This window comes from Rhineura floridana, chromosome 10, assembly GCF_030035675.1.
Source record: "Rhineura floridana isolate rRhiFlo1 chromosome 10, rRhiFlo1.hap2, whole genome shotgun sequence".
Lineage (NCBI taxonomy): Eukaryota > Metazoa > Chordata > Lepidosauria > Squamata > Rhineuridae > Rhineura > Rhineura floridana.
The window spans coordinates 135,384-148,073 of NC_084489.1; the positions used below are offsets into that span (position 1 = coordinate 135,384).

At 42.2% G+C, this 12,690-nt stretch overlaps 1 protein-coding gene across 3 annotated transcripts in view; it reads left to right on the top strand.

Annotated features, from left to right (window-relative positions):
• CUL1 (cullin 1) overlaps positions 1-12,690 on the top strand; it is an 84,491-nt gene that overhangs the window by 59,670 nt on the left and 12,131 nt on the right. For all 3 annotated transcript variants that reach the window (XM_061587482.1, XM_061587480.1, XM_061587481.1), the window contains 4 exons: positions 10,532-10,639; positions 10,727-10,833; positions 11,320-11,368; positions 11,809-11,940. In XM_061587482.1, the coding sequence (XP_061443466.1) occupies positions 10,532-10,639; positions 10,727-10,833; positions 11,320-11,368; positions 11,809-11,940 (396 nt within the window). The remainder of the gene's footprint in view (positions 1-10,531; positions 10,640-10,726; positions 10,834-11,319; positions 11,369-11,808; positions 11,941-12,690) is intronic.

The window sequence follows — 12,690 nt, forward strand, 5'->3', positions numbered from 1 at the left end:
TCTTGAAATCCATGGATAAAGAATATTATTAAATTTATATCCTGTCCTTCCTCCCAGAAGGAGCCCCAAGCAGCAAACAAACAAGAAAACACTAACAAATCTATAAAATATCTTAAAAACATTAAAAAAATCTTTACAAAACAATTTTTTAAAAAAACGTAACATTTTAAACAATTCCCAACACAAATGCAGACTTGGATAAGGTCTCTACTTTGAAAGGCTTGTTGAAAGAGGAAAGTCTTTAGCAGGTGCCGAAAATTACCAGTCTAGGTCTGAGGATGCCTTGAGTTGAAATCCATATTCATCCATAAAGTTCACTGAGCTTCCTTTGGGTCATTCACTTCCTCTAAGCCTAACCTCTTCCCAGGGTTATGTTGAGGATAAAGGTAGGGCAGGGGAGGAAAGGAGAGGAAGAACCATGTAAATTGCTTTGCCTTTCCTCTGAGGAGCTCAGGACACAAATTGAATAAAATCTCTTGAAGAATTACAAAGCTTTAATTTTAGAACAGTAAATTCTCTTTGCAACATTACAGTTTGTTCAGTATGGGGCAAGTTCTCAAAGCAGAGTTTAGCTTAGTATAATAGCAGTTTTTATATAATGAAGACAGAGAAGGTAAGAGTGTACTCTGATATTCAGCTCCGGGAAGAAAGAAATGTAACCAGATCATATATGAAAGCACACAGTAGTAGTAATAATTCTCATGGATGAGCTGACTGTTTCTGTGGCTGAACAAAGACATCCTAACTATATTAGTGTTTTTAGGTAAGATCTGCTTTCTCTGTGTTAAGACTGTAAGCTCCTTGAGGTAGAGACCTATCAAACCTATGCTTTGTAATGCACAGTGTCAAAAAATAGTGCTGCAGAAATAATAATAATAAAAATAAAAATAAAGCTTCTTCAACAAAGCCTTAAGGCGCAAAGTAGTTTTTGAAATGTCAATTGCTAAAAATAACTCTGGAAAAATTACGAAGCGAGTTTTATTAGAATGAACATGGGACTTGACATTACATGTAATTCTTACAAGTGTAAATGGGAAAGGAAAGTGGCTGTGAGTGGTACTTGACTATTGCATTGTGTTCTGAAAGTCATAGAATCACAGAGTTGGAAGGGGCCTTGTAGGCCATCGAGTCCAACCCCCTGCTCACAGCAGGAAATCCACAGCTAGAGCATCTCCCGCAGATAGCTGTCCAGCCTCTGCTTGAAGACATCCAGCGAAGGAGATCCCACCACCTCCCTAGGCAGTCGGTTCCATTGCCGAACTGCCCTTACTGTCAAGAAGTTCCTTCTAATGTCCAATCTGAATCTACGCTCCTGCAACTTGCTGCTGCAACTTGCTGCTGCTGCAACTTGCTGCTGCTGCAACTTGCTGCTGCTGCAACTTGCTGCTGCTGCAACTTGCTGCTGCTGCAACTTGCTGCTGCTGCCGTGGGACCACCACCTCCACCACCCTTCCCAGAGGGACTTCTGCCTGGCAGGACCAGGCCCCAGGCCTGATCCTGATCAGGGCGTGGACGTTTCTGTTGCTGCCGTTGGGCTGTCCTGGAATGCGAGACTGAAGTGCTGCTGTTGCCTCTTCTGAGGTGTATGCCACCGTTGCTGCTGTCATTATCACCAGGTTGGGGGTCATTGCTGTCTATCGTTCTTGGGTCCCATTACATCAGCTACTACGGATTATCGGCTGCTGAAGCTCCTCGGATGCTGCTGTGTTGTCTGAATGTATGAGTGGGTTGTATGAGTGAGTGTGTGATTGTGTGTATATGCCATGAGTTTTATTATTTATTTTATTTTTGTTATGTGCCTGGGCGAGAGGACAGTGTTGTGGGAGGGAGGACCAAAGGGGGCCCCTATTAGTGTAGTGACGGGTAATGGGAGGTATGGCGCTGTGAGTAGGACATGCCAGTTAAGGGGAACTCGCCCCAGACAACTGGTGGCTGTGACGTGTTCCGGTCCTCCTCACACCCACAGGATTGCTGGTAGTTCTATCAGCCAACCCTCGGATCTCCAGTTGCTGCTTTTTAATGCCAGATCGGTAAATAATAAAACCTCCCTCATCCATGACCTAATTGTGGATGAGGTGGCCGATCTGGCATGTATTACCGAGACCTGGGTGAGCGATCTGGGAGGTATTAATCTCTCCCAGTTGTGCCCACCTGGGTATTCGGTTCAGCATCTGGGTAGATCCGAGGGTCGGGGAGGGGGAATCGCTGTGGTCTATAGAAGTTCCATCTCTCTTGTTAGGCACCCTATCCAGATGGCTAATGGTCTAGAGTGTCTGCACATAACGTTGGGTCAGCGAGACAGACTGGGAATTCTGTTGGTGTACCGTCCACCCTGCTGCCCAACAGCCTCCCTAACTGAGCTGACAGAGGTGGTCTTGGATCTATTGTTGCGTTCCCCCAAACTTTTGGTATTGGGGGATCTCAACATTCATGCTGAGGCCGCTTTATCTGGAGCAGCTCAGGACTTCATGACCTCCATGACAGCCATGGGGCTGTCTCAATTTGTTACTGGCCCTACGCATGTGTTGGGGCACACTCTGGACTTGATTTTTGCCACTGGATTAGGGGATGGTGATCTGAGAGTGAGGGATTTTTCATCTATTCCTTTGTCATGGTCAGATCACCGCCTATTAAGGTTTAGACTTACACTGTTTTCTCCCCTCTGCAAGGGTGGAGGACCAATTAAGATGGTCCGTCCCTGGAGACTAATGAATCCTGAGGGTTTTCTGATGGCTCTAGGGAATTTTCCGGCTGATAGAATTGACGGTCCTGTCGAAACCCTGGCCATGCTGTGGAATACGGAAATGGCCCGGGCAGTTGACACAATCGCCCCGGTGCGCCCTCTCCGTTGCAGAGCTCAATTGGCTCCCTGGTTTACTCCGGAGCTAAGAGTGATGAAGCAAGAAAGGAGACGGCTTGAGTGCAAATGGAGGCGAACTCCCGACGGCTGTAATCATGCACTTGTGAAGCTCTCTACCAAACTCTATGTGAAGGCAGTGAGAGCAGCAAAGAAGCAATACTTTGCTGTCTCTATTCAGTCATCCCTTAACCGCCCAGCGGAACTTTATAAAGTTGTCCGGGGACTTTTACACTCTGGTCCCCAGGACGCAATAACACCATCAATTGCCCGCTGTAATGAGTTTGCGCAACACTTTCGTGATAAGATCATGAACATCCGCCGGGACCTTGACTCCAATATTGTAACAGTTGAACCTAATGAGGTGTCCAGAGCACAGTCTTGTCCTGTTTTATTGGATGAGTTTCAGTTGGTACAGCTCGAGGATGTGGACAAGGTGCTTGGACAGGTGCGGGCGACCACTTCTGCTCTGGATCCTTGCCCCTCATGGCTAATAAAAGCTAGCAGGAATGGAACAGCCGGCTGGGCCAAGGAGGTGATTAATGCCTCTTTACGAGAGGGAGTGGTCCCACCCTGCCTGAAACAGGCGGTGGTGAGACCGCTCCTAAAAAAATCCTCCTTGGACCCTGATAATTTGGACAACTATAGGCCAGTAGCAAATGTCCCATTCCTGGGCAAGGTTCTAGAGCGTGTGGTCGCTCGCCAACTCCAGGCTCTCTTGGATGAAACTGATTATCTAGACCCATTTCAATCGGGCTTTCGGCCGGGGTTTGGTACAGAAACGGCCTTGGTCGCCCTGTATGATGACCTCTGTCGGGAGAAAGACAGAGGGAGTGTAACTCTGTTGGTTCTGCTTGATCTCTCAGCGGCGTTTGATACCATCGACCATGGTATCCTTCTGGAGCGACTTACGGATTTAGGAGTGGGAGGCACTGCTTGGCGGTGGCTCTGCTCCTATCTCGGGAATCGTCTCCAGAAGGTGATGCTGGGGGAACATTACTCGAGTCCCTGGGTACTCCAATATGGGGTCCCGCAGGGTTCAGTTCTGTCCCCCATGCTTTTTAATATCTATATGAAGCCGCTGGGTGAGGTCATCAGGAGTTTTGGAGTGCGTTTCCAGCAATATGCTGATGATACGCAGCTCTACTACTCCTTTTCATCTTCGTCAGGTGAGGCTGTTGATGTACTAGACCGCTGCCTGGCCGCGATAATGGGCTGGATGAGAGCTAATAAACTGAAACTCAATCCTAACAAGACTGAGATGCTGTTGGTGGGAGGACCCTCTGCCCAGATGGTTGACGTTTGACCTGTCCTAGATGGGGTTACACTCCCCCTAAAGGAACAGGTACGTAGTTTGGGGGTCTTATTAGATCCGCTCCTGTCACTTGAGGCTCAGGTAGCCTCGGTGGCACGGAATGCATTCTACCAGCTCCGGCTGGTAGCCCAACTACGACCCTATTTGAGCAAGGAGCATCTTGCCTCAGTTATCCATGCTCTGGTAACCTCTAGATTGGACTACTGTAATGCACTCTACGTGGGGCTACCTATGAAGACGGTTCGGACACTTCAGCTAGTGCAAAATGCTGCGGCCAGAGTTCTCACTGGGACAAAGAAATTTGACCATATAACACCTGTCCTGGCGCAGCTGCACTGGCTACCGATATGTTTCCGGGCCAGATTCAAAGTGTTGGTTCTTACCTATAAAGCCCTAAACGGCATCGGACCGCAATACCTGATGGAGCGCCTCTCTCGTTATGTACCTACCCGTTCACTACGCTCGACGTCGAAGGCCCTTCTCCGGGTCCCAACCCATAAAGAGGCCCGGAGATCAACAACTAGATCTAGGGCCTTCTCGGTGGTGGCCCCCGAACTATGGAATGCCCTCCCAGACGAGATACGCCTGGCGCCTTCTCTGTTATCTTTTCGGCGCCAGGTAAAAACTTACCTTTTCGCCCAGGCTTTTTAAATTTTGTAAATTTTTAAATATTTTAATTTAACATTTTAAACTTAATATGATCTTAATTTAAATCTCAATGGCAATTTTATTAATGTTTTATAATTGTACTATATATATATTTTTTTCCACACTTGCTCATATTTTAATTGTGATTTTATTTGTTGTATACCGCCCTGAGAGCTTTCTGCTATAGGGCGGTCTAGAAATGTAATTAAATAAATAAATAAATAAATAAAATAACTTAAAACCATTAGACCTAGTCCTACCCTCTGGGGCACCAGAGAACAAATCTGTACCCTCCTCTATGTGACACAGCCTTTCAGGTACTTAAAGAGTGCAATCATGTCACCCCTCAGCCTTCTCTTCACTCTTCTCTTCTTTGATTGTTTTAAACCTTAACAACGGAAAGTGGCTAGCATGTAAAACAGAGGGAATAGGAGGAAGGAAAACCAAAATGCTAGAAAAATAAGTATTTATTTGTAATCCAATTCCAACGCCTTTCAGCCTTTGTATATTTAGGCCTTCATCAGGGGCTGTAGATAAAAAGGCAGGGACAAATTTACTTCCATGAGCAGATACAATAAAAGCATACATGTAAAATCTATCTATAAACAATCTTTTCACTTACAATAAAGGCTGCCAAGAAGTCAGAAAGAACATAAAGACTGTAAAACCTCTTAAGAAGTACTTGATCACAGACAGCTGACGGTAGAGACCATGTAAGCGAACCTGCATAACTTCTGAATTTCATAAAAGAGGAAGAAATTCTAGCTCCTCATTAAGGCCACTAGGGGTCATCGTTTTTATGGATTCTGGATTTTAAAATTTTAGTGGTTAGAGTATCAGTCTAGATCTGAGGATGCCTTGAGTTGAAATCCTTATTCATCCATAAAGTTCACTGAGCTTACTTTGGGTCATTCACTTCCTCTAAGCCTAATAATAGATCTCACTGCAGGCAAAATGTCACCTAATGAAATTAGGCTTCTATCCAAAGGCCTCAACTTCTGCCCAACACGTAGAGAACACAATATAGCACAGATGAAATGTGACATCAAAGCATTTGAAAGGAGATGCAGATTGGCTGAATTTTTTTCTGATGACTCTAAGAACAACACAGACCTCTACAATAGAGATCCTCTGCTACAGTTTCTGCCACCTAAAACTTGGACACCAAACATTAACAGGAATCCAGTCCTAGAAACCTTTCTCTTACCAATAAACAGAGTCATCAACAACCACACACCAACTCCTACCAACGACAACCTTGCAAAAGAAGAAAGAATAGCCCTAAGGAACCTTCAGATGAGAAGGGATGTTGTCATCAAGCCTGCAGATAAGGGTGGTGCTGTTGTGGTACTTAACACTACAGACTATATAGCAGAAGGTCAAAGACAACTAAAGGATGAAACAACATATAGATTTCTTGACAAAGACATCACCACAGATCTCAATACTTGCATCATTACATCTATACAAAACCTTACAAGTAGGAAACTTCTTAAAGAGGAAACTGCTGATCTCCTTGTTAATCCAAATCCCACCCCTGGAAGGTTTTACATGCTGCCTAAAATCCACAAAGCCAACAATCCTGGTCGCCCAATTGTCTCAGGTAACAACACAGCTACTGAAAGGATTTCTCTGTACATTGACTTAAATTTACAAAACATGGTGCAAAACCTCCCATCGTATATCAAAGACACCAAGGACTTCTTGCTTAAAATTGAGTCTTTAAACAAGCAGTATCAATTCCACAACAATACTATACTAGCTACTTTAGATGTCCCATCTCTTTACACCAATATACCACATAATGATGGGATTCAGGCTTTAAATGAGTTCCTTAACACCAGAGATATGAACAATCCTCCAACAGAGGTTCTCACAACTTTAGCTACGCTAGTCCTGACTTGTAACAACTTTACATTCGATGGAGAACACTACCTGCAACTACAAGGCACAGCTATGGGGACTCGCATGGCTCCATCATATGCAAATCTCTTTATGGGTAAACTGGAACAGGAGATCCTCAAAAAGGCCATCAACAAACCACTTATATGGTGGCAATACATTGACGACATCTTTATGGTCTGGACAAATGGTAAAGAGAGTTTGGAACAATTTAAAAATTACATCAACTATCCATCCCTCTATTAAGTTTACATTTAATAGTACAAATGACAATCCGCACATCCCTTTTCTGGATGTCCTTCTTACCATTGAAAACAACAAAATAGCCACTGATCTCTACAGCAAACCCACTGATGCCCACACCTATTTAAACTGGAAATCCTGCCATCCTAGGCATATAAAGAACATTGTGTATAGCTTAGCTCTGAGAATCAAACTTATTTGCAACACTGAAGATAAATACCAGAGAAGGATCAGTGAACTTAAAGAACACCTTCTTCAAAGAGGATATTCTCCACATATTATCAATTGCAACATCCACCGAGCCTCCATTCTGTCCAGAGAAAACCTCTTCCATCATACTGAGGTGTCAAAGAGCAGAGAGCAACGGATTCCATTTGTGGTAGATTTCCATCCAGCATCTCCTAACTATCACCGAGCAATCAGGGAGAGCTACCCATTGCTGGCAAACTCTGAACATCTTACTAGAGCCATCAGCAGGCCTCCTGTCACAGCATTTCGCCAACCTCCTAATTTGTGCAGACTGTTGGTGAGAGCTGCGCTTAAGCCACCTATCACCAATCCAGGGTCTCATCCTTGTCACTCCAAACGCTGTATCACCTGTGTGTACCTCAAGGAGACAGCCACTTTTACAAGCAGTAGGACAGGCAGGACATATTACATCAAACAGAACATCACCTGCAGGTCCTGCAATATAGTTTACATCATCGAGTGCAAAAGACCAGGATGTCATATCCAATATGTAGGAAAGACCACAACTGACCTACGCACGCGCTTCAGGAACCACAAGTCGGCAATTTTGACAAAAAAAGTAGAGCAACCAGTTGCAAAGCATTTTAACATCGAGGGTCACAGCCTGTTGGACTTTTCCATTACAGCGATAGAGATGCCAGCAGATCCAGCAGCATTGACCAAAAGGGAGAACTTTTGGATATACTCTCTGGACACATTGGCACCACATGGCCTGAACCTGGAGGACAGTACCACCACTCCTTAGCTTCTGCAAAGGAAGCCCCTCTGAGCATTCCATCCTCAAAGCTCTATAACTGCCACCTTGGTAACAGCATTTGTATGTTGGCAGCTGATGAAGGCGGAAGCTGAAACGTTTTGTTAATATAAAAAAAACCTCTGTTTGGTTAATCACAATTACGTTTATTTATATATATATATATATAATACATATATATATATGTATGTATATGTATATGTATATGTACAGGCCTAATTAACTCTTTTTTGAGGCGTTTGCATCGGTGAAGCAGTTTGCTTATTGGAAGATACTTCCGGGCAGCCTTTATTGTAAGTGAAAATATTGTTTATAGATAGATTTTACATGTATGCTTTTATTGTATCTGCTCATGAAAGTAAATTTGTCCCTGCCTTTTTATCTACAGCCCCTGATGAAGGCCTAAATATACAAAGGCTGAAAGGCGTTGGGCTTGGATTACAAATAAATACTTATTTTTCTAGCATTTTGGTTTTCCTTCCTCCTATTCCCTCTGTTTTAAACCTTGGCCATAGGTATCTTATACCATCAAGATTAACTAAAATATATTTGCTTGGTTGGTATCATTATTGGAGTTGTGGGAAGGCAGGTGCAAATGTTATTCATACATCTTGACAATGCACAAAAGTATATGTTGGAAACTAATAACTGATAATGGGTTCCTGTGACGTTCCTGTGTCTCTGGGATTACCACCTTCTGATTCCCAAATGCCTGGATGAGGAAATCCCCCAGACGTTTGCCTCAGCCTGGGTCAGGTATGTCCTCTGAACCACCAAGCTTCAGCTCCACCACCTTTTCCCCCAAAGGTGACCACTGGTGTAATCTGCCCGTAAAACTGGTATGGGTACAGGCACAGAATTGCCACCCTGAGCTCCTCCTGGGAGGAAGGGCGGGACATAAATCAAATAAATGATAAATAAATAAATAGAATGGAATAGAATAGAATAGGACCTTAGTATGGTAACACTCTTGACCAAGCTGACACGTGGGATTTTTAATCAAACAACTTTATTATATACAAGGTGTTAAATGTGATAGTAAATGAATAAATTGTTATTGTCCCTATCCTACCTACCCCACTAATCTCAGTGAAATCCACCCCCAAAAGCACAGCCCTTCTAACTACTAGATGCTCTCTTCTTGATCCCTAATCCTGTCTAACTCTGTCAAACCCCACCAGGTTTTCTCTTCAAAATGCCACTTGGAATTCTCATTCACACACTCCTTCCCTCCTGCCAGTCATACCTCATCTGCACCTATTAACATTCTGTTAACACTTTCTTACTGGAACACAATCTCAAAACAATTCTAAACATAAAAATGATTCTGATTTTGTTACAGCCACAATGACCCTTGGCTGAACATTTGGGGAGGAATGTGAGAGCGGCTGGTGTGGCCGCCCCTCATTATCTCAGGCACCCTTTGTTGTGCTCATGAACAGAGGGGGGCAGATGGCCCTCCCCCTCAGCTGGTTCATGAGACCTAACACAGTCCAAACATCCCCTACGTGTGGTTTTAAGGTTTTGGTTGTATATTGTGGTAATGAGTTAAAGTTATTTTTAGATACATTTTTGCAACATAATTTAGATGAGCAGGAAAGGGGACACATTGTGTTACATTGGATGATATGTGACTGCTAATAAGGTCTTCTTTTTAAATGTTGAGGATAAGGCAAACCTCTGAATGTTACTTATGTATACTACTGACATAGAAAGAAGGATAGAAAACAAATTGTAATCTCAGAACGTTCTCATTTCCTTTCTCTTCTTGCTTCCTCAAATGATCTTTCAAAGAATTGCACTGGAAAGAGGAATCCTTTGTCTATTCTTTCCAAGCTAAATAAAATGTGGGATCGGGTGTTGGGGCTTATTTTGGAAAGTTCTTCAAACCATGGTTTGTAGGCTCACCAAACTGAACCACAGAGAAGTGATGGCTTCAAAATGTGGTAGACAAAAACCTTTAAAATCCATTTCTCACTTTTTGATGATAGACTGATGCTCCTTATTTTACCACATAATCCAACTTTTGCAGATGAATACACTGTGTTTTCTTTAAAAATAACGTGGGGGGGGGCACTGTAAATAAATTCAGGGCAGCTTGGCCAGTGAGTCCTACCAGCAGCTTGTGCTAGCGAAGTAGATGAGTGACTCACTGAAGGTATCCTCATATCTCACGGTCATGAGCATCTTATTTTTAATAACTAATGCTAGATGCAGAGTTTGCTGACATTTGCCTGATATTTTTGTAAAACTTCTGTCTGCTAGAAGGGCTGCTAAATTATGTCGGCGTCATGTTTCACAATTGTATTTGATATTACAGGGTTTAGTGGTGTTACATTTTATCTGAGTAAGGTAAGGTTGTATTGTGAAGTGTTTTCTATTGAAAGAAATTATGAGGTGTTCAAAGTAGTCTATTTATCTACAACATAAAATGTGAAGTTCTGCTTTTGAAAAGTATTTATTTCTGATAGTTAATGAAACACTGCAAAGGTTGCCCTGAAATCTACAGTTATGAGAGAATTTTGAAAATAGAACAAGTTTGTCATCACCCTCTCATTTCCAGGATCCCAAAATGTATGTCCAGACAGTGTTGGATGTCCATAAGAAGTACAATGCGCTGGTCATGTCTGCTTTCAACAATGATGCTGGCTTTGTGGCTGCATTAGACAAGGTAAATACATTTAAACTTTGTCATTGTTATTAATAATTATTGATTTTGTAGATGCCTGGAAGTTTTACTAACTTTTGTGTTTCATAGGCTTGTGGTCGATTTATAAATAATAATGCGGTGACAAAAATGGCCCAGTCATCCAGTAAATCCCCAGAGCTGTTGGCACGGTATTGTGATTCTTTATTAAAGAAAAGGTATGTGTTCTAGGGGGGACTCTGTGGCTTCTAGCAAATTAATATGCTAGAGTTTTTCACACACAATTTATGAAATAAAATGGCATTCTAACTCTTGATTAAGGAGACGTGCACTCTTCTCATCTTTGCCTGTAGCTGGGAAAAACATTTTCTTGGTAGCTTTCAGTTTGTTTGCAGGATTTCCCAGTTCAGTCATTTATGTCTCACAGCAGCGAAGGGAGCAGGCAAAGGAATATTCAAGCCAGAGATCTATGTTCAGTCTCTCTCTGGAGAAGACTTAATGTAGCCACTGGTGCAATACTAGGGAATTCTGAGATGCTGATTAATATTGTAAACTATTCTGGTTTTTAGGGTGTTCAGTGCTATAGCTATGTAACTAAACTCTACATATTCTTCGCTTGTTGTACTGGATAACGAAGGAGGTTTTATGATATGCAAATGGTAGCATGCTAAATTATAACAAAAATAATGCACTTTTTACCCCAGCTCAAAGAATCCAGAGGAAGCTGAGCTTGAAGACACACTCAATCAAGTGGTAAGGTTCTTAAAAACTAAACTGTCTTCTGCATTCAAGTAATTCATTTTGCAGATTGCTTTTAGAATGAAAGTTGAATGAAGGTTGAGAGAATAATGGAGGGCAACTTATCATCCAGTAATTAACCCAAAGATTTCAGTTTAGGAACAGTTTTTTCACTTTACGTTTTTCTGAAGAACAGTTACCAACAGTAGTGCATATGTTTTAAACCAGGTGCCAAAGCCCATCTTTGTTTTTAAGATTAAAGTGAACTCCACTGATTTATAGACATTTATATTGATGCTAATCTAGACTGTGCTCTCTGTTCCAAATTATTTGAAAAACCAGAAGGGCTCTTTAAAGAGCAATACTATTTTAGTGAGATGAAAGTTGAGATTGCCTGTGAATACTTTTGAATAGTTTGTGTTTTGAAAATACTACAAATGCATGCTCTTTTCCAGATGGTTGTCTTCAAGTATATTGAAGACAAAGATGTATTCCAAAAATTCTATGCCAAAATGTTGGCAAAGCGGCTTGTACACCAGAACAGTGCTAGTGATGATGCTGAAGCAAGCATGATCTCCAAACTGAAGGTGAGGAATCCAACATAATCTAGAGAAGCACAGGGTTCCCACCTTTGCTGTGAAACAATCAGGATTAAAAATACAAAAGCATGCTGTGTGCTTCTTTGTTACGTGCCTCCAAGTCGATTACGATTTATGGCGACCCCATGAATCAGCAACCTCCAAGAGCAACTGTCATGAACCACCCTGCTCAGATTTTGCAAGTTCAGGTCTGTGGCTTCCTTTATGGAATCCATCCATCTCTTCTTTGACCTTCCTCTTTTTCTACTCCCTTCTGTTTTTCCAAGCATTATTGTCTTTTCTAGTGAATCATGTCTTCTCATCATTTTAGCTTCTAATGATAGTTCTTGTTTAATTTGTTCTAATGCCCAATTATTTATCTTTTTCACAGTCCATGGTATGCACAAAGCTCTCCTCCAACACCACATTTCAAATGAGTTGATATTTCTCTTACCCACTTTTTTCACTGTCCAACTTTCACACCCATACACAAAGATCGGGAATACCATGGTCTGAATATCCTGACTTCAGTGTTCAGTGATACATCTTTAACTGTAGATAGCAGATCAGAAAAAACACCATAAACTTCCCCAAAGTTTCTTGCCCAGAAATTCAGAATTGTCTGCACAGCAGCTTTGGTTTCCAAGATTTAACACATGTTTTAGGTGCTAAATCAAGGAAAAACAGTCAACTCTCTTCAGTGTGTAATTATGCAGCAGTTTCAGACCAGAATTCCAAGCCTTGAGATCATTCTTTGTC